This window comes from Ailuropoda melanoleuca, chromosome 11 (genome assembly GCF_002007445.2).
Source record: "Ailuropoda melanoleuca isolate Jingjing chromosome 11, ASM200744v2, whole genome shotgun sequence".
Taxonomy (NCBI): Eukaryota; Metazoa; Chordata; class Mammalia; order Carnivora; family Ursidae; genus Ailuropoda; species Ailuropoda melanoleuca.
In genome coordinates, this window is record NC_048228.1 from 24063680 (window position 1) to 24086214 (window position 22535).

General features: G+C 42.7%; 1 protein-coding gene across 3 annotated transcripts in view; it reads left to right on the forward strand.

Moving 5' to 3' along the window:
* Positions 1–22535, forward strand: part of PAPSS1 (3'-phosphoadenosine 5'-phosphosulfate synthase 1) — a 98896-nt gene that overhangs the window by 32796 nt on the left and 43565 nt on the right. For 2 of the 3 annotated variants that reach the window (XM_034671403.1, XM_034671405.1), the window contains exons 6-9: positions 10810–10923; positions 14095–14206; positions 15916–16193; positions 19169–19304. In XM_034671403.1, coding sequence (XP_034527294.1) covers positions 10810–10923; positions 14095–14206; positions 15916–16193; positions 19169–19304 — 640 coding nt within the window. The remainder of the gene's footprint in view (positions 1–10809; positions 10924–14094; positions 14207–15915; positions 16194–19168; positions 19305–22535) is intronic. The other variant, XM_002916940.4, reaches the window with a different exon arrangement.

Genomic DNA, 22535 nt, shown 5'->3' on the forward strand with positions numbered 1-22535 from the left:
AGCTTGTAACCACTTTTCACTCTAATCACTGTGACAGCTTCCAGGTGGTCTTTGTGCTGAGTACTTTATATATGTTTTCTAATTTTATTCACAGAGTAAACCTCTGAAGTATTTCAGAGATATTAAGTAACTTGCTCATGGACATCTTGGATTCTATACCTAGGATTCCAGGTGTATGATTTCCTAGGATTCATTTCCATATGCCTCTGGCTTTTACTTTCTTTTCTTTTTTTTTTTTTTTCAAAGATTTTATTCATTTATTTGACAGAGAGACAGCCAGCGAGAGGGAACACAAGCAGGGGGAGTGGGAGAGGAAGAAGCAGGCTCCTAGTGGAGAAGCCTGATGTGGGGCTCAATCCCAGGACTCTGGGATCACACCCTGAGCTGAAGGCAGATGCTTAATGACTGTGCCACCCAGGCACCCCTCTGGCTTTTACTTTCAACAGTGTTCTCATTATACCTAAAATGCAGTGTAATTAAATTTACAACCAGAAAGGTGTTACCTGGTTACATTAGTTTAAGATGGAGAAATTTTCTTTTGAAAAATTATTTATTTTTATTGTAAAGCTTGATGGTGACAGAAGAAATGCAAACGGCTCCTTAATGCAATTGCCTTTTTTTTTTTTTTTTGAAAGAGAGAGAAGAGGGGCAGAGGGAGAGGGGGAGAGAGAGAATCTCAAGCAGACTCCATGCTCAGAGTGAGGCCTGACGTGGGGCTTGATCTCACGACCCCGAGATCATGACCTGAGCCAAAATCAAGAGTCAGATGCTTAACCAACTGAGCCACCCAGGCGCCCCTTTTCTTTTCTTTCTTTTTCCCTCCCTCCTTTCCTTTTTTTTTTAGAGAGAGGAGGGGCAGAATGTAATTGCTTTCTTTTGGTACCATCCTCCTTTGGGGAAAATGTAGGTCCTCACTTCCCATTGAAAGTATGTATTTCTGTATTTTACTTGGTTACTTCCGTTAGCTAATTTAACAGATACTTCGTGCTTTACATGCTAGGTACTGTCGTAAAACACCGGGGATGTGGCAGTGAATTAAACAGTAAAAATTCCTGTCTCATGGACCTTAATTTTTGGTCCTCATCACCATTATTTATAGTTGTAGACTAGAATGACAGTATAAATTCATTCAGTTTTTTCTTTTATAGCATGATACAGAATTTTAGAACGCAGTTGAAGGAAGACGTACATACACACACATACATGATGGTTTTTGTTCTGGTATTTATTCTCCTTTGATTGTTTTCCTCACAGAGTTGAATCTCACGTGAGCGCTAGGGCACGTAGGTAAGCTGGTGGACAGACCCGGCATCAGCTTGGAGTTGACGGTTAGTTGGTGATACAAGGAGTCTTTGCCTGCTGTACCCTGATCGCAAGGGAACTTAGTGCAGTGTGCACCGTCCAAAGCACCCTTTCCTTGGTGACCCGGGATGGTGCACACTGTGCAAGTTCACTGTCATCACAGAGGCGTTTGTGAGGTTTTGCAGAGGTGGGTTATGGGAGCTCACAGAGTAGAGCTAATCGCACAAAGCCAGATGGGGAGGTGAAGGGCTGACGATGTCAAGTGCCGGGGTGAAAGTGAGGGGTGAGGATATGAAGATTAGAGGTCCTGCACTCCCCAGCATTACGTGTAAGACTATAATTGAGTGCACTAGAAGGCAGCGTCATAGGCAGAGCTGGAACCCAGCAAGAACTCCCCATGGAGGCAAGACCTTTAGTAGATGCTTCAGTAACATTCATACATTCCATGTGTTATAACTCTGAGACGTAGTTATAATTATGCTCCGTTTACTGATGGGAGGCGATTCAGAGGGTAAAGTGGTCTGTCCCAGGACAGTGCTGTGGGGGGTAGAGCGGGATTTGAGCGCAGAGTGATGGGTGCTGCAGCCCACTCTCTTCTACACTGCCTGTCCTTATACTGGTTCTTTCCATTTCCAGTTGGTTTTGGAACCTCAGTCTTTTCTGTGGCTGTCTTGCGTGTTCCTTGACCATTTTTTTTTCTTGAAGTGTAGTTGGGATTGAGAACTTGAGAGTATTGGGTCTTAGAAGGAGTTGATATTTTTCAAACACCTTTGAAGTACTTCAGAGCAGCTCAGGGCAGCACTGCCTGGACGGGAGGGAACGTTGACCCTGTAAAGACGTAAGCTGCCGGTGCCTGTCTCCAGTTAGTGTGAGTGTTTGTTCTATGTAGCGTGAAGTAGGAAGTGATTGTCGGTTACCTGATTTACCGTGCGAAGCTGGGGCGCATCGTGCCAGAGGGATTAATTTACTTAGGTCCTGAAACCTACATCTAAATGGTAAGTGAGCGCCTTGGGTTATTAAGCCATATAAAACAAAATCTTATTTTAAGTACATTTTATTTCCTCTTCGGGCTCCATTTGTTAGACTTCTGAGGGTTTTGTTTTTTTTCCCGCCCCGCTCCAACTAATTGTGTGATTCTCTTACACTAACTGGGTGTTCAACAGTTCGATTCCGTGCTGACACCAGGTGTCCACAGTTAGCTTGGCCACTGCAGGGTAAGGGCTCAGTCTCACCAGAGTGTCCCTACTTCAGATGTCAGCTGTAAATAGGGTGCCCAGAGAGCTGCACACATTCAGGGGTGACCCAGGCCCCCCACACCCTGGTTCAGTAATTTGACGAAAGCACTTTACTTACCATTATCAGTTTATTGTAAAGGTTACAACTCAGGAACAGCCAAGTGGACGAGGCATATAGGACACGGTATGGGGCCGGTAGAGCCCTGGTGCTTCTTTGCTCTCTGGGGGCACTGTCTCCAACTCAGACGAGCTCTGAACTTTCCTTTAGGGGTTTTATGGAGGTTCCATCACAGAGGCATGATTAAGTCTTTGGCCATTGGGGACTGAACTCAGTTTCCAGCTTCTGCCCCAGCCCGGAGTTCTGGGGATGGAGTCGAAGGTTCTAGCCTTCTCGTCTAAGTATGGCGTGGTCTCTTGAGGAGCCCCTTAGCCTGGAGTTATCACATTATCACACCAAACACACTCTTAACCACTCAGGAGATTCCAAGAGTTTTAAGAGCTTTGTGCCAGGATCCAGAGACAAAGACTAAATATATATTTCCCATTGTAATATATGGGAAACTTTTTATTGGAGCAGAGAAAGTAGCTTGGTTTGGGGCTTTCTAGAGAACACAGATGTTTGAGAAGTGCTGTGTCCATGATAGCCAAGGAATTTTTCTATCTGATGCTTGGTATTGCTTTGGAGAGGCTCTCCTGAAGTGAATTCTACCAGGTATTTTATCTTTAATGGTCGCGGTTTCACTGTCAAAGAAAAATATGTTTTTAATGTTCTGTACAGTGGGTATTTTAGGATGATGGGTATTGTGGTTAGTGTAATGTTACGTATCTTCAGTCGCTTCTGCATTGTCTTACTTTCCTTTCGATCTGGCCTGTGTGAATAGTTGGGATAAGGGAGTGTGTTTGTTTATATAAGTACTTAATTTCTCAGTGTTTGGTCAGAGCATCTTCATTTTCTTAACGTGCTGCAGTTGGCCTATTTTCGTAATTTTATTCAGAAAATAGAAGGCACTGAAAAATATTGAGGATTTTTGGATTTAAGTTTTTCCCGGAACCCTTGGATGGTCACTAGATGGCCTGCTGGTACTGCATTTTAACTTGGTGTGTTATGACATAAGGACGTAGGCTTCTTGCTGCTGGTTTTAATCTAAAGTGATATTTTAAATACTGTTTTTAAATCTACTAGCAACTCGAGATTTACTAGTGCTATAAATTATTTAAAGGTTTGTCTTTTTATGAAATGGTTTAGTGCTCTAAATGGGTTTTATACTGCGCATAAAAACCTGACTTCGCAGCTCAGTTTTAAAGTGTTGCCAGAATGTCATTTGGTGTTCATGCTTTGGATGCATGTAGTTTAGATAATAGAAATTTAACAGTTACATATAATATGACTGAGCTCTAGCCTTCAAATCTGGTGAGCAGATCTGGCTCAAGAAAAAAGTGCAGAAAATACTTAAAGGCAAAACTTAGACCATGGAATCATCGTGTTTATTAACATGTCCACAGTTCTTGAGGAAGATTTGAAAGGGAAGACAAGACCACTGCTATTTTCAGGTAGTGAATGTTCTATCTGCTGGTTTCCAGGTAAAAACAATTGCCCTTTTGAACAAAGATTACAGATAGAGTATATGTTAACTCTTAGACTGTGTTCGGTCAGTCAAGCAAAAAAAAAAGTTTTGAGTGCCCACGTAACATTTTAGATTAATATTTACACATTCATAATATTTAAGTATTTCTAGACCTACGTGATTAATGGTAGCATGTGAGTTGTTTACTGACCCCCGACTCCGGAGCCCCCCTGTATTCCCTTTACCTGTAAATGCTGGGTGACTGTGGTGCTCTCGGGGTTGGTGGTGAGGGGTTTAGGTATGTAAACACTTGCTCCAGGCCTGGCTTGTGGTCTATTTTTGTTTTAAAGGCAATTCTGTGAAATAAAAGGTTTTATATGTACAAGTTGAAGAGGAACATACTGTTTTCAAATAGCTGACTGTGTTTCTGGAAATCTTAATGAATCCCAAATAAAATGGACACCTCATGTGGCCGGGACTTCACATTATGTTGTCCAGATATCTTGTCTCACTTTGAGGTGGTTTTGTTCCTTTTAGATGTTTAATAGTGGTTTTGGGAACTGAAAAGATTTATCAGTAGAATGTGCTAGAAACTGGCTGTGTGTACATTTAAAAAATCCTTTTTGTATTCCTGATAGAGAGTTCTCTCTACACTCAGAATCTATATAGAACTTGTTTCCTTTGACCAAATGTTTCATGTGTCTCTTGATTCATGCTGTTACGTTTGTGCTAATTCAAAAAACATTTACTTGATGTATTTTTTTTTTTTTTTAGAAGAGAAAAACAGTAGCAACCTCTTGAACTTTAGTCTTTAGTTAGGCATCAAAAAAATTTTGTGTTTAAGTTGTGAGGCTAAAAATCACTTAAAAATATTTCTAGATGTGAATTTTGCAAAGAGAACAATTGTTTGTAATGCTTATAATGAAAAATTACTTTAACTCAAAATTAAAAAATTCCCCCTTTCTTGAAAGGAAAGTGATTATATTATAGCCTTTATGTTCATGCATATAAAGCAGCACATCAACTAAAAATGTGTTCATCCCAAATGGGTTCATGGCTTATGAATGAACAGAATATTAGAAAAATAATTTGGTTGAGCTCATACATAGTATAGATACTACTCTTTCATGTTGAAACTGGTTCTCTTGGAGACACATAGATTTGCTCACAAATTATTTGTGTATTTGTTTTCGTAACTTAGGATATGCTTGGAAGGAAGAGATGATGTATAGAAACATTTGTTAGTTCTCCGTTCTTTGAATGTCTCTTCAGAGGGAGTAGGTTGACATACCCGGGTGTATCCTCCAGTGTGGTTCTGGAGAGGGGTGATTCCAGGGTAGAGACCTGGAGCACAGCCACGTGCCTGCAGCATCACAGTGGGCCGTGGTCACTGCTGCTGTTGGCCAGTATTTATGATGCCGGCTTAGGAAACCAGCTAAAAATGCCCTGTTGCAGCCAGCAAAGATCAAAAGATTAGTCTGTCCAGCGCTCTCCTCTGGCCCTCCAAAACTGTTGACAATGATCAGCAGTACATGTAGTGGAAGAGGAGAATAGCCAACCCCTGCAACATTAAAAAGATCTCCTATCCTTACAATAATGTAGGTTCCAGAGATGGCAAAGAAAACTTTACGTAGACTCATTCGTGTCAGTGAGATTCTTCTCTTCCCTGGAGTCCCTCTGTCATTTATTGCCAGACTGTGGATTCTGGATTTTGAAATTCTAAGGGGTCCAGTGTACTGGAAATGGAGGTTTTCGGTTTATTCACAATGATGCAGTTGGGAAAAGGTGTTTGAAAATCGGTCACTTACCTTTCTTAGAAATGTTTAGGCCTAATTGAAATGCTGAGTATCTTTACTTTTTGTCTAGAACTTTATCAACACACAAAGATCACATACCAACAATCCTGGGAATTGTGAAGGTTTAATAAAATCATGAAGATAAACTAAGGACAATTTATGTGACAAAATGTGTCCTAGCTTGTTTTCATGAGAGAAACAGTAATGATTATTTTTTATTTTTTAGGAGGAGAATGGTATTGGGACCTCAGTTGGAATCCCAGCTCTAACATACATCAATTAGCTACATGATGTTGGAAAAAATACCTAATTTCTCTGGCTTCAGTTTTCTTGTCTGTGCAATAAGAAGTAATAATAGTGCCTGTCTTAGAATTGTACTGAGGATTCTCTGAGTTAATATACATAGAATGCTTAGAACAGCTCCTGGAATGTAGTGAGCACGCTATGTTGAGTATTTATTGTGTGTTAAGTGCATTGGAAGACAGAATAGCAGGGATTCAGGGCCAGTTCTTAACCTCTTCTGAGCCTCAATTTCCAAATCTGTTCAAGGAAAATACTTCTATCTTCCTAGTTAGGATTGTATGAAGATTAAATGAATTCGTTTCTAGGAAGCCCTTGGGACAATGCTGGTATCCTAGTAAGCATCCAGCTAACGTTAGTCCCAGCAGTTCAGGTATTTTAATTTACTGAATTTCACAACAGACCTGTAACGTATGTGCATATGTATCTGTTTTAAACAGCTGAGGAGGAGACCGGTTCAGAGATGTTCCGTAACTTGCTCAAGGTTGCAGTGGTAGAGTTTGAACTCAGATCTTAGGTGTAAACATGAGAAATAACTAACCTATAGACCCCTGTTGCTTTCTCTTGCCCCTTTTTAGTTTTGAAGATGTGTCCCTAATATTTTGTGATTAATGTATTTAATTTTGAGTCTGTCTTGTGGAACTTTGTCACACTCTTCCTCATGAAAGCCCTAATGAATGCCTGACTTTTTGTGTACTTTAATTTTAGCATTCATTCCAGGTGTGGAGGATTTCAATTCTTTATTTTGCAACTGGAAAAACGGGTATGTCTCAAGATGTCTTTGAGAGCTTTATATATCCAAGAAGCTAATTGAACAGATAGGGTGCATGCAGTTCTCTTAATGCATGTCATATTGTTCTTGTAGGAAAAGTTGATTCTGAATTTTTATTTTCTAGTTGATGAAATAATAGGTTTTGTACGGACTCCTGAAACCACCAATGCCCTGTAATGGGAAGGGAATATATAAAAATGACAATGATAACCATGTGTGGAATGACTTGTTTTTTTCTATTTCATATTCTCTTTACTGCTATAATTTAAAATAAATGTATTAACAATCATTCCTGGAATTATTCCTTCTTATTGCACAGAATGGACTACCTTAAGCTATTTCTTTTGCTAGATTATAAGAAGAGTCTTTTTTTTTTCCCCCAGTTTTGTTGAGATAAAATTGACATACAAAGAAAACAAGGGACTTTCCTATATGTGATTTCCTCTTCAGGTGCACAGTGAAATCAAGTATTACGTATAAATTGTGTATGTATACTTAACCACTTCTTTGAGTTGGCAAAATTTAAGACCTGCCCTCTTTAGCTTGGGATTACTAGAAATAATATACCTTGGGGCGCCTGGGTGGTTTAGTTGGTTGAGTGTCCAACTCTTGGTTTCAGCTCCGTTCATGATCTCAGGGTCCTGAGATCGAGCCCTGCATTGGGCTCTGCATTCAGCAGGGAGTCGGCTTAAGGATTTCTCTCCCTTTCCCTCCACACCGCTTCCTGTGCTCATGCTCCGGGGCGGGGAGGGGGGCGGAAATAATTTGCCTCATTAATACAAAGTTGTATAGTATTTATATCTACAGGAAGAGGAAATAGAGGCAGCTGGTGGAAGGTGTCATTCTTCCTTCAGCATTGTCTTGAATGTGCTCATGTAGTATTTGCCCCATAAACACAACAGATAGCCTTCAGCTGTGGGTGCTTGCTGGAACCTTCTTGCAGAAGGCCTGGCAGGTGCCCTGTGCTGCGCATGGTTTGTTTTAGACACTCGCTTTTCCACTTTCCTCCTCGTGTGAGCAGTGGGATGCTGGAGGGATGAAGGGGGCCCCCAGCTAGTACCCTTCATGTTTGCACACCACAAACAATTAGCTAAACTTGATATTGTAGCAAGCAGTGTTTCTTTCTTTCCTGTATTTAAATTTTATTCTTTTCTCCTTCATGTTTACTCTCTCTATTCTTGGGCTTATCATGAGAAAGAGGAGAGGCCTTGCATTTACCAATGGGAGCAGACTGATTTTGACACATGATTTAGCTGATGCTGAACTGTGTCTCTTTTGTTCCATTTTGGAGGAGAAATGTGGGAGAATCAGTCTTTCTAGATTTTCAGGACCTGTAGGGGCTGCTTGAATGGTGGCACCAGGCCTTTCGTGAGATCATCTAGCTTTGATCCCATATCTGGCTGCTTTTTTCCTCTATTGAAGATAATAACCTAAGTCCAGATATAAGTTGGAAGTTCTTCCCATACTTAGGAAAATAGCAGTGTGTCTTTGGAAACTGGTTCTTCCATTGATAATTATTTTGAATTCCTTTTGTTGTTGTATTGCATTTTTTAAATACACTTTTTTAGAGCAGTTCTAGGTTCACAGCAAAACTGAGTGGAAAGTAGAGTGAGTTCCCATATACCCCCTTCTCCCCTGTCCCACAAGCACAGCCTTTCCTGTCAACACCCCTGACCAGAGTAGTACGTTCGTTACAGTTGATACCCCTACTATGACACATTGTCACCCAAAATTCATGGTTTGCAGTAGGTTTGTACTTCTGTGGGATTTGACAGATGTATAATTACACTTATCCACTGTCATAGTATCATATCATTTCACTGCCCTGAAAATCCCCTCTTCCCTTCGTTTCCCCTCAGCCCGCCCTCACCCTGACAACACTGATGTTTTTATTGTCTCCGTAGTTTTTCCTTTTCCAGAAGGTCATATAGTTGGAATTATATAGTAGGTAGCCTTTTCAGGTTGGCTTCTTTTCCTTAGTAATACACATTTGAGGTTCTTCCATGTTTTTTCTTTTTCTTTTTTTTTTTTTTTTAAGATTTTATTTATTTATTTGACAGAGATAGAGACAGCCAGGGAGAGAGGGAACACAAGCAGGGGGAGTGGGGGAGGAAGAAGCAGGCTCATAGCGGAAGAGCCTGATGTGGGGCTCGATCCCACAACGCCGGAATCATGCCCTGAGCTGAAGGCAGCCGCTTAACCGCTGTGCCACCCAGGCGCCCCTCTTCCATGTTTTTTCATGGCTTGATAGTTTGTTCGTTTTTAGTGCATTCGTTGTCTGGATGTACCAGTTTATCCATTCATCTACTAAAGGACATCTTAGTCATTTCCAAGGCTTGGCAATTATGAATAAGGCTGCTTTAAATATCTGTGCAGGTTTTTGTGTGGACATAGGTTTCAGCTCAGTTGGGTAAATACCAAGGAGCACAGTTGCTGGGTTGTATGGTAAGTGTGTTTAGTTTTGTAAGAAACTGCCTAGCTGTCTTCCAGAATGTCTATACCATTTGCATTCCCATCAGCGGGAATGAGAGTTCCTGTTGGTCCACATCCTCACCCGCACTTGGCGTTGTCAGTATTTTGGATTTTGGCCATTCTAATAGGTGTGTGGTGGTGTCTTGTTGTTTTAATATGCATTTCCCTGATGACGTGATGTGGAGTATCTTTTTATATGTTTATTGGTCATTTGTATATCTTCTTTGGTAAGATTTCTGTTCAGGTCTTTGGCCCATTTTTTATTTTATTTTATTTTATTTTTATTTTTTTAAAAGATTTTATTTATTTATTCAACAGAGATAGAGACAGCCAGCGAGAGAGGGAACACAAGCAGGGGGAGTGGGAGAGGAAGAAGCAGGCTCATAGCAGAGGAGCCTGATGTGGTGGCCCATTTTTTAAAAAAATTGGCTGTTTTCTTATCGCTGAGTTTTCACAGTCCTTTTTCAGACATGCCTTTTGCAAATATTTTCTCCCAGTCTGTGGCTTATCTACTCATTCTCTTGAGAATTACTTTATTTTGAATAACAAAGTATTTCTTGGATGAGATACATATATGAAAAGCCCTTAATCATTGCCAATTTTGTATGCTTATAAGGGTGACCTAATAGATTTAGCTTAAAAAAAAGTTGAAGCAATTAAACACATTTGGTAATTATTCCTGGGGGTCTGACAAGTGTGAGCAAGCGTTGTGAAGATCACCTGAGGAGCTGTGTTGTGGTAATCACAAATACACTCTTGTCTGTTGTTGGAAACAAGCACTGTCCCAGTGTTGTGTAAATGAGTACCCGGAGTTCAGATGAAACTTCTAGACTGCATTTCATATGGGATCAAAAAGTGCAGTTTCTCAAACCACAACAGTGGGAGTAAAGCTGGTACACTCAGGAGTACCACGTGGCATGACTGAGAAGGTGGTGTTAGTGACACTAGGGATAAAGGCGAATATGAAAGCTGGCATAAAAGGGTTTTGTGACATGTGAAAGATGATTATATTTAGAGTGATTTTGTTTCCAAATTCTTTTTATTGTTACCTCTTATTTGAGGTCACTGGTTCTTTGCAGTTTCCTGATTTTGACATGTGGCAAATGAATTCTCATAATTTATTCTTTGTCATTAGGTAATGGGACATGATGCTTCAGGACTTCTCATATGTGGGTATTATGTGTTGAGAGTAGACCAACTGACATTAGGAAAGTTGACTGGGGAGGCACAGTGTTCAGAGCCCGCTTTTATACTTCATTTTTGAAGTCTCATTTTGAAACGTTAAATTTTCTTCATTACTAAGACACCCTTTGGAGAACAGTAAATTGTTGAATCAAACATTTAATTGTACTTCTGTTGTTGTATAGGATATCGTACCTGTGGACGCCTCTTACGAAGTGAAGGAATTGTATGTGCCAGAAAATAAACTCCATCTGGCAAAAACAGATGCAGAGGCATTACCAGCATTGAAAATTAATAAAGTAAGTGCTTTGTTGCTTTTCATACCAAGTGATTTAGCCATATATGTAGTCCTTATCTGTAAATTTTATTTGATGGCTATGTTTGAGGGAATGGGTGGTGGTGGTAGGGGGGATGGTTGTTGTTTATATCACAATTTCCCAAAATATCATGACTTTGATTTAGTTTTAGTCGTAGTAATTACCTTTTTTTTTTTTTTTTAAAGTGGGGATGAGGGCCAAAGGGGGAGAGAGAGAGAGAGACAGAATCCTCAAGCAGGCTCCATGCCCAGCACAGAGCCTGATACGGGGCTCAGTCTCACAACCCTGAGATCGTGACCTGAGCTGAAATCAAGAATCGGAAGCTTACCCCACCCAGGCGCCCCAATTTTACCTATTTTGAAATAGCTAAGACTAAAGAGTATGTAAAAGTTTTTGGCTTATCAGAAAGAATGGGTTCTTAAAGCTTCAAAATACTATTAGTATAATAATTAAAGTGAACGTTTTTTTCCCCTCCAAACAAGTTTCGTAAGCCTCTGCCCAAACCCTGAATTTCTCTCTTATTTTTTTAAGAGTAATTCTGTGTATGCCTTAGCTCTAATACCATTGAGTACCCCCCCCCAAAACCTACTGAGCTAAACTGGATATGATGAAAATAGAAACTATAATTTATCATTTTCAAATATTAGAGAATTTTAACTGTATCATTTAGATGTACTTTAAAAGTGGGGAGATTAAGGACTAAGAACCTGGATCAGAAGTGGAATTTCCCAGGCTTTCTTTTAGTCAGTAAAAATCCAGAACACCTAGGGAAGCACCAAATCTTAAAGTAAGGAGGAAAAGAAAAAAGAACACAACGCCCACCAACACACTTCCGGGCTTAGAGAAAGCCTCATATGGTAGTTATTCAAATCCCCGATGAGGAGTAGATTACTTGCTGCACTTTGTGTGATTGGGTCTCCAACCAGAAGCTGAGACATGCTGGGGAGCAGAGAGGGAGGGTCGGAGAGCCGAGCCCCTCAGGAAGGTGATTGTTGAAAAGAGCAGATGTTGTCACTGACATGGCTTGCAAGGAATGGACACACACACACACACACACACACACACACACGGGGGGTGGGGGAGAATATGAGAATGAGAATGAATGAGTACGAATCCAGGTTAGTCTAACTCTACAACCCAGAAACACAGTAGCTCTTTTAACAGTGGTTGGTTCTGTGCTTGGCAGGATGAAAAGTAATTAATTAAAGAATCCATCTTAAGTCAGTAGTGTATTAGCGTGGGTGCCGTAACAAATACCATAGACAGACGGCTTAAGCCATGAAAATGACTCTTCTCACCGTTCTGGGGGTCGGAAATTCTAAGATCAAGGTGCTGGCCGGTGCGGTCTCTGGTGAGACTGTCTTCCTGGCTTGCTGACACCCTCACTCCCTGCGTCTGCACAGAGTGGAGAGAGCAAGCTCTGGCAGCATCTCTTCCTCTTCCTGTGGGGGCACCAGCCCTGTTGGAGTGGGATCCACCCTTATGACTTCATTTAACCGTGTCACATCCTCACAGGCCGCGTCTCCAAATAGTCACATCAGGGAGTAGGTCTTCAACGTTGGAATTTGATGGGGACACAGACATTCAGTGCATAACACATACCATCTAGAATTGGATTTCGGTGGCGACAGATCATGGCCACAGTCTGAGGTTTAGGAATAATTGATGAGAGGAAAGCTTAGTAATGACACAATTGGGTCTATGCATATGGTTTTTCCTGTGACTCAAAGGAGGGGGGATATACCTGTTATTTGATTGTGAAGTGGAACACATTGACCATTATACTTTGGGAATAAATAGTAAGCTACGTTTTACTGCACACTGCTTGGCCAGTTGCCTCATCTTTTCTCATTTGAGAGCCATTGCTGTGTGCGCACACACAGCACACACGCACACTCACAGTACACGCGCGCACACACACAGTACACGCGCGCACACACACCACACACGCACACTCACAGTACACGCGCGCACACACACAGTACACACGCACACACAATACACACGCACACACACCACACGCACACACACACCACACACGCACACTCAGTACACGCACGCACACACACCACACACGCACACTCATAGTACACGCGCACACAGTAACCGCGCACACACACAGTACATGCGCACACAGTACGCGCGCGCACACACACCACACACGCACACACACCACACGCACACTCACAGTACAACGTGCACACACACCACACGCGCACACACACCACACGCACACTCACAGTACACGCGCGCACACACACACCACACACGCACACTCACAGTACACACGCGCACACACACACCACACACGCACACTCACAGAACACGCGCACACACACACCACACACGCACACTCACAGAACACACACACACAGCACACGCATGCACACACACCACACGCACACACTCACACCACACACGCACACACACACCACACGCGCGCACACACCACGCGCACACACACAGTACATGCGGACACACACACCACGCGCACACACACCACACGCGCACACGCACACACACAGTACATGCACACACACTTAGTTAAAAAATGAGCGTATTCAGCTCACGTTAATAATACATAGTCCGTCAATTCCTTAACATTCTGGTAGGAGATGCTAGAAATCTTAAAGATCAAAAAGTAGTACAGTCCTTGTGAAATGAAGGGTGCTCTGACATTGGTGAGGTACTTGTTTTGATAAATACTTTTATGTAAAGTTTGTTTTAGTTTAAGGCAGTGGTTATCAAAGTCTAATTTCCAGACCATCACTGTTAGAATTTTCTGGGAACCTATTAAAAATACAAATTCTTGGGCCCACAGCAAAGTGATTGAAATCGAATATCTGGAGGTGGAACAATCTATTTTAATAAAGGCCTTCCCAGGGTTTCTTATAACATAGTGAAGCTTGAGAACAGTGGTGTAGGAGATGCTATCCTTATTAGAAATGCTTTGAAGCCTAATGTTATTCACATTTATTAGGAGAAATGCACATTTTCCTAGTGCCCTTAATCTTTATTAGATTTGTATAATCTATAGTCATTCTTGAGGTATTTGTTTCCATTGCTTTCAAAATTAAACTCCTAAAGGTTATTACTGCTTTTGTTCCTAAGTCTATGAAGTAGAAAACTTTCCTTTCCTATCTCATTTACTAGGTGGATATGCAGTGGGTGCAGGTTTTGGCAGAAGGGTGGGCAACCCCACTGAACGGCTTTATGAGAGAGAGGGAGTATTTGCAGTGCCTTCACTTTGATTGTCTTCTGGACGGTAAGACCATTTACTTCTGTAGTACGTTTGAGCATGGAAAAGAAATGACACCGATTCTTCACTATTCATAAAAAGTAGTGGTGATGTCTTTATTGGAGGTAGCATTTTAAGACTAAGTTATATCAGTACTGAATAAGCGAGCTGTGAGATCTTTCCTTTCCCTGTTTCGTTTTCCTGAATGTCATTTATTGCTGAGAGAGAAGGAAAACCTGGGTGTTGGGGCTGAAAATGGATTTAAAAAGCAAATAGAGTTTCCCTATGCTGTATCCACCTGAGCACCATGGAAAGTTTGTCTCTGAAAAGTGCACATCTATACTGAATTTTGCTCTAGTGAAATCTGTGCTTGAGTGTTCTAATAAGGAATCAAGGAGTCCACGTTAAGGAGTCCTGAAATAGGTGGTTAAAGGGATCATTCCTCCTCTCTTAAAACACTAAAAAAAGAAAAATTACATAAGAAATTGATGTTTAGTATATTATAATGACAGTTCAACTTCCTAAAACTGTATACCATTGGTAAGTTTAATTTATTATGTTAAAGAAAATATTTTTAAGTGTCACAGAGCCCTACTAAATTGCTACCGTGTTCTTCTGTGTTATGACTTCTTTTAACTAAGGAGTGAAGTTGATGTTAGAAATTATAACTCCTGGTAGTTTTTCTCAAACTTTATCACATAAAAGTGTTAAATATTGCTTTTTAATTTTTCTTCTCTGGAACCAATGGTGAAGTCTTTGTGGACTGCCTCCTTAGTAATGATTTAGTCTGGGTTTGGTGTAAGTCTGCCTACTAATTTTCCCTTTTAAACTGCGCCTAGAGGTGGTAACTTTAAAGCAGCCAAGCATGACTAGGTGGATATGCAGTGGGTGCGGGTTGGCAGAAGGGTGGGCAACCCTTCTGATTGTTGACATCTTTTGTCCAAAGAAGGCATGCCATGGTTTCCAAAAGAATATGCTTTTATTAGGTTTGTAAGTAAGATCCACATATGAATTCGAGAGTGCATTTCATTTTTCTAATCTGGGCACAATGAGTAGAAAAGAAATGTTTAGAGCTTGAAAGGTTGGAGTCTGAGAATGGGCTTTTTGTCTCACTGACCATACATTTCAGTTCACATAGAGAGGCACTGATGACTTCTTTTGTTTCTTGGCCAATAATTGCTGACATTGGTTCAATTCTGATTAAAAACCAAGAAATAAAAATACCTTTTTGGTGTTTTTGTCTTCTATCTCAAGGAAACGCAAGTATCCCAAGTACACTTAAGTATACCTAACTTGCCACTCAAAATGCAGTTATCAGAAAGGTTTCCAGTTTCCTGGAAAGGCCCTGAAACATGGTTCTTTGTCTTACTCATTTTGGAGGTGCTCAGTATATTTTGGGTGACATTAGGTGTAACCAGCTGATTTTTCCTTGTTAAACAGTTTCTTTTACTTCTGTGGAATTAATATGCCCATTTTTAATTCCACAAAGACAGTTTCATGAATTGTTGTGAGAAGTATATTGCTACACAGTGTTGCTGCTCTTAATGTTTGCTGTTTTTTGTTATTTTTTTAACCTCTGGGGTTGTTTGTTCTCTCTCCTGATTTTCTGTGCCAGGTGCTGTCATCAGACCCATAAATCTTCTATTATTTGCAGAGTGTCCGTTGAAGTGAAAGGTGGATGTGAGGCCTGTTGAGTAATCCAAGCTGTGTGCTCTGTGTTCTTTTGTGCCCTGCAGGGGGTGTCATTAACTTGTCAGTGCCTATAGTTCTGCCGGCTACTCATGAAGATAAAGAGAGGCTGGACGGCTGTACGGCATTTGCTCTGATGTACGAGGGCCGCCGCGTGGCTATTCTTCGCAACCCAGAGTTTTTTGAGCACCGTAAGGAGGAGCGCTGTGCCAGGCAGTGGGGAACAACATGCAAGAACCACCCCTACATCAAGGTCCCAAGCAAACCTTGCTGCATTTTATCTCAGTTTCCCAGTATTGTTTGTGCTGAAGTGTGGGCATTACCTGTATGTTGACAATTCAATTGGAATTGTTAATATTTTGCACAGTAGACGCTGGATCTTAGATTAGTGTAATGAACACATGATCTTGTCATTTTGGTCTGGATAATATTTGTTCATTAAATTTTTTTTTTTTTTTTTTTTTTTTAAGAGGAGGAAAGGGAGTGGCTGAGGGAGCGGGAGAGAAAATCCCAAGCAGGCTCCACACCCAGCCTGGAGCCCAGTGTGGGGGCACCTCACTGAGCTGAAATCAAGAGTTGTATGCTTAACCGACTGAGCCACCCAGGCACCTCTAGTAAATCTTTATCAAACATCGTCTGGACATGGGGCCCTGAGTTAGGTGCTAGTTCTGGGAATATAGGGCAGATGTAACGGTGGGCACAGTCTTTGTATGGTTGGCGATTTTACTGTCTGGTGGGGAGCAGACATCATGTACTTATCGGTAGGCTGTGAGGCCAGGGTGCCGTGGGAGTCTATGGCAGGGTGATTTTGTCTACTCTGGGCTTTTTAATTGAAAGCCGTATGTCTGGTGTGAAATTCAATTAGTCTTTCCAAAGGGCCTCATGTATTTTATGTGTTGTATGTGAAATGTCATCACTGAAGTAAAATTTCTGTCACTTGTTTTAAAGTATACTTTGAGTTTTAAAAGAAATTAAGTGAAATTTTAGTAGCTTTATCTAGAAAATTTTTATGACATCTGTTTAGATCATGTCAGCCTCATCTCATGGAGGATAAAAAGTGGTAAACTTTAAAATAGGGAGATACGTTGTTTAAGAAAATAAGGAGTTTGAATTAGTGATGGTGTCAGATATTCCTTTGACACCAAAATTCTACAGTTACTAATAACAAATAGTAGTTTACAAAACATGCTTATGTAAATTCTTTGAACCACAAAGCAAACCTATAAGGATGGGTGTCATCTTACATATAGAGAAATTGAGACTTACAGGGGATGAATGTCTTGACCAAAATTATAAGCTAATAGGTGGGATGAAGATTTGATTTGAATGCAGGACTCTGGGCTTTAAAGCCATCTTCTATAATCTGTAGCAGAGAGCAATTACTGGTGTACGTGCCACTTTTATTTGGAGTAATCTGCAAAACTTCTTAGGATAGTTAGTACTTGGGATGCAACCTTGAGGAGCCAGCAGGATTTTGATAGGAGGCAACTGTGAGAAACAGAATTCCAGTTTTAGGGAGTAGGAAGAGCAAAGCCTCCATGCCTGTGATAGATGACTGGTTGTCAAGCAGGAGAGAGGAGCTTGGGAAGACAGAGGGCCTTAGCGTTCTACCCTGAGATGTTAAAATTTTGTTCAGTCATAACAGTGGTTTACATGTGTTAACATGTATTTATGCTTCATGCTTTTCAACCCACATTTCTGTCGTTTGGTCCTTAGGTGATCCTTGGAGGCTGACTCCTGAGGGTCTTAGGCTGGGTTCAACTTGCCCAGAGCTACAGAGGCCCCTGTTAGGCATCAGGGTTAGAGCTTGTCTTAGGCCTTGGTGCCTTACTAGCAGTGGAGAGGTCACAGGCAGCCTTGGAGCATGAGTGAGTCACAAACCAAGTGGCACTCTGAGAAGCTTGGCCTGGTGGTCTTGTGCAGGATGTCCGCAGCCCACCTCCGCTTGCACCGGTACTGGTCATGCTCTCCAGGTCTCCAGGCAGACGGTCACAGTCGTGCCCTGGCTGCAGTCTGCTTCCTCCTTCCACTGCAGTCTGTTCTCCTCGGAGCAGCCAGAGCTTGCCTTTAAAAATCTGTGTCTGAGCGTATCGGTCCACTCCATTGTTTGCTCATTGTAATTAGAATAAAACCCAAGTGCCTGTGAGGCCCAGTGTGGTCCGGCCCTGGCCTTATTCACGGTCTCTCTCACTCTTCCTCTGCTCCTCCCCCTGCCCTGAGTTTTCTGGCCTTGGGCCACATTAGCCTTCTTTCCACTCCTCAAAGGACAAAAGCTCCAGGACTCTGTTTCTGCTTCAGGACTTTGTACTTGCCGCCCCTCTGCCTGAAATATTTGACCTCTGTGACTGGTTCCTTTTAGGTATCTCGGGTCCAGTGCCGCCCTCCTCAGAGAGACCTTCACTGACCCCTTCCTCTGAAATGTCATTGAGTCTGCTCCCCGGGCATCGTGCTCCGTTGCCCTGGTTATTTTCTCTGTAACACTCTTCACTAGCCATTGCTTGTCTGGTTTCTGTTTGGTCTGTCCCACTAGCATGCAGGCTCTGTTAGAGTGAGGCTTTTCTCTGTCCCGTTTGCTGCTGCATTCCCTGGTGCCTGGCACAGGCCCTGGCACTTAGCAGTTATTCCATAAATACCTATTGAATGAATAGCTTGATGGTTGGGGAAGGACTTTCTAGCAAGCAAGACCAGAAAGGAAGGGACCATAGCAGCCTACGGACATTATTAGCCCGTGAGCTGGAGCGAGGGGGTGGGAGGTTGGGAGAGGAAGGGTGAGCTTGAGCTGTGCTGTGGAAATGGACAGGTCCCTGAGGTAGCATCCTTCCTCCCAGCTGCAGGGAAAGAGCATGAGTGAAGCTGTGAGAAGCTTGAGGTGGTGTGGAGATGGGAAGGTATGAATTTGTGTCCAGCTCCATCGTCATTACTTGAATCGCTCAAAAGTTTAGGATTGGAGAACACAGAGGCTGGGGTGACCCAGGTTACGGATGTTTCTGTTCATCAGTATACAGCAACAGTGAAGAGAATGTTTTTGTTACTTACCGAGTCATAATTACTCACTCTGGTTTTGTTTGCCTTTCATATGTAAATATCATAGTTGTGTCACAGAGCCCTCTGAGAAGTGATAAAAATACATTCTAATTTTAAAGCATCTCTAATCCCAATTCAGTTGATAAGCCAAACAGATTTACCATTGGCTTTATGATGAGGGTAACTTACAACTGTGTGTAGCTTGTGTGAGAAATGTTCTTACTTATTTTGATCTTGGTTTCTGTTTAAAAAGTTTCCTCCTTCTTCTTCCATTAGATGGTTATGGAACAAGGAGATTGGCTAATTGGAGGAGATCTTCAAGTCTTGGACCGAATTTACTGGAATGACGGTCTTGATCAGTACCGTTTCACTCCTACTGAGCTAAAGCAGAAGTTTAAAGATATGAATGCTGGTAAGACATCGATCTCATTATCTAACATGGGACTCCTTGGGGTCTCTGCTTGATGGAAAAGTTCTAGAAGAATTTTCCGTTGCTTACTAAAGTATAAAAGAGCATGTTGAGTCAAGATAGATGCAGGACGGACTATGCTGGAGAGGCAGTCTGTCTAAACCCACCTGGGTCGTTTTGTTACATTGATGTAATTTGATCTAACATTATTTTGTATACTGTGTAGGAGATGGTTGCCAATAACAATTCGACCCTTTATTTCTGTATTGTAGAGCTCACATGCTAACGCTGAATAGAACTGTGGAAGATATGCTGAAATATAAAGCACATCTTATGAGTCTAATGTATCACTGCAGAAAGTAATGGAACAACAGTGTCGTGTTGGCTGTTCATTCGACAGATGTTTGTTGTGCATCGTCACACCAGGGTGCCAGGTGCTGGGGATCCAGAAATATGACAGGAGCCTCTGGCGTAGAAGAGAAGGACCTCAAACGGATAACAGGGAAAGTTGTTGAAGAGTGGGTTAGTAGTGGCTTCCGGTTTCTGGGTTAGGAGGAAGTGGAGTAGGACGAGTAGAGGCTGTAGGTGCTGTTCTTAAAAGTACTCCAGGACAGGGCTTCTTACACCTGACTGCTTGTGATCTGCGGGTCTTTACACAGAGGCGGGTAAATGGTGTGTTACACTGGTGCACCCCCACTCACGAATCCAAGCTTCCATGCCAGGGACCAGCATTCCCTGTAGAGCTGGGGAGGCTTTTTTTTAACATCTGAAGAATTTGAAAGATCCATTGCAGAAGTGGCTAAGCCCTAAGCATTGGTGCCACTTTTTAAAAATATTTTCTGTGTAGAGAGGGAGAGGGTATGGCTGAGAAAAGTTAACGTGGTGGCTGTTTAAGGAGCTAGCTGGCTACCCAGCTCTTTGTTAACCAGAAGCCCCCTTCCGAGTGGCTGCAGAACCTGGGCAAGAGCACTCATCTCAGAAGTTGTGTCTGGCTTCTGTGCACTCGAGTCTGGTGTGCACACTGTCCCCTGCTTCACTACCTAGAAGTCATGTGATTGCGGAGAAATCACTTCTTCTCCAAGTCTCACTTCCTTCAGTTGTAAAAATGAGGACAGTAGTAGTACTTACTGCATAACATTTTATTTTAAAAAGTGAAATGAGGGCGCAGACCCGCACCCTTGAGACAGCAGACTGAGACTGTGAGCCGGGGGTGCGCGCTACCACACTTCTCACGGAACTCCGGTGTGTTCACTCGATCCAGACTAAGACTGGGAGCTCCGGGAGCGCACACGGGGCGGCTGGCGGCTGGAGGGCCACCTGCACCGGGGAGCGGGCGGACCGCGGACCCGTGCCCTCGAGACAGCAGACTGAGACCGTGAGCCGGGAGCGCGCGCCACCAAGCATCTCAAGGAGCTCCAGAACTCCGGTGTGCTCACTGGATCCAGACTGAGAACGGGAGCTCCGGGAGCACGTGTGGGGCCGCTGGCGGCTGGCAGGGTTAGAAACACAAAGGACGGAGATGCGACGGCCCTGGAAGTGAGGGCTGGGACGCCGGGTGTGGGGCGCACAGCCTGGGATGCTGCAGGATTGAGCAGCACCAACAGAAACAGAGTTAAAGTGGCCAGAACATCAGTGGAGAATGGGCCACAATCCCTCTGTTCTGTGGCAGAGGCTGAATTTCGGCCACTGCTGCTCTGACTCTCAGAAGAGGCACAGCAGACTGCCAGGGAAAGCCTCCAGAGAACAAAACCCTGGAAATACCAGCTCACAGGGTGCCCATCCCCATCCCCCCTCGCAGGGGACACGGAGACTCTACCCAAACAGGGTTTCCTGAGTATCGGCGCGGCAGGCCCCTCCCCCAGAAGGCAGGCTGAAAAATCAAGAAGCCCACAACCCGGGGCGCCTGAGTGGCGCAGTCATTAAGTGCCTGTCTTCGGATTAGGGCGTGATCACAGCGTTCCGGAAAGGAGTCCCTCATCGGGCTTCTCCGCTGGGAGCCTGCTTCTTCCTCTCCCTCTCCCCTGCTTGGGTTCCCTTTCTTGCTGACTGTCTCTCTCAAATAAATAAATAAAATCTTTAAAGAAGAAGCCCACATCCCTAAGATCTTATAAAACAAGGGCGCACGGCCTGGGTCCCAGTCAATAATTTGGGCTCTGGACAACCCCGCAATCTCTCCTCATCAGAATGACGAGGAGAAGTCCCTCCCAGCAAAGAAAAGATAATGAGTCTGTGGCCTCTGCCACAGAAATAATAGCTGTGGACGTATCCAAATTATCAGAAATGGAATTCAGAGCAACAATGGTCAAGATGATGAGTAGACTTGAAAAAAGCATCAGAGAAAACGTTGCTGAGAATATAGAATCCCTAAGGGCAGAAATGAGAGCGAATCTGACAGAACTTAAAAATTCTATGAGCCAAATGCAGTCAAAACTAGAGTCTCTGACGGCGAGGGTCACCGAGGCAGAGGAACGCATTAGCGAATTGGAGGATGGGTTAGTAGAAGAAAAAACGAAAATAGAAGCTGGTCTTAAAAAAATCCACGCCCACGAATGTAGATTACGGGAGATTACTGACTCTATGAAACGATCCAATGTCAGAATCATCGGCATCCCTGAGGGGGTGGAGAAAAACAGAGGTCTAGAAGAGATATTTGAACATATTGTAGCTGAAAACTTCCCTAATCTAGCAAGGGAAACAAACATTCGTGGCCAAGAGGCAGAGAGGACCCCGCCCAAGCTCAACCACGATAAACCTACGCCACGTCATGTCATAGTGCAATTTGCAAATATTAGATCCAAGGATACAGTATTTTTTTTTTTTTTTAAAGATTTTATTTATTTATTCGACAGAAAAGGTATCAGGATTACGTCAGACCTGTCTACAGAGACCTGGAATGAGAGAAAGGCTTGGGGGGGCATTTTTAAAGCTCTTTCAGAGAAAAACATGCAGCCAAGGATCCTTTATCCAGCAAAGCTGTCATTCAGAATTGATGGAGANGTCATAGTGCAATTCGCAAATATTAGATCCAAGGATACAGTATTGAAAGCGGCCAGGGCAAAGAAATTTCTCACGGACCAAGGCAAAGGTATCAGAATTACGTCAGACCTGTCTACACAGACCTGTAATGAGAGAAAGGGTTGGGGGGGCATTTTTACAGCTCTTAAAGAGAAAAACATGCAGCCAAGGATCCTTTATCCAGCAAGGCTGTCATTCAGAATTGATGGAGAAATAAAG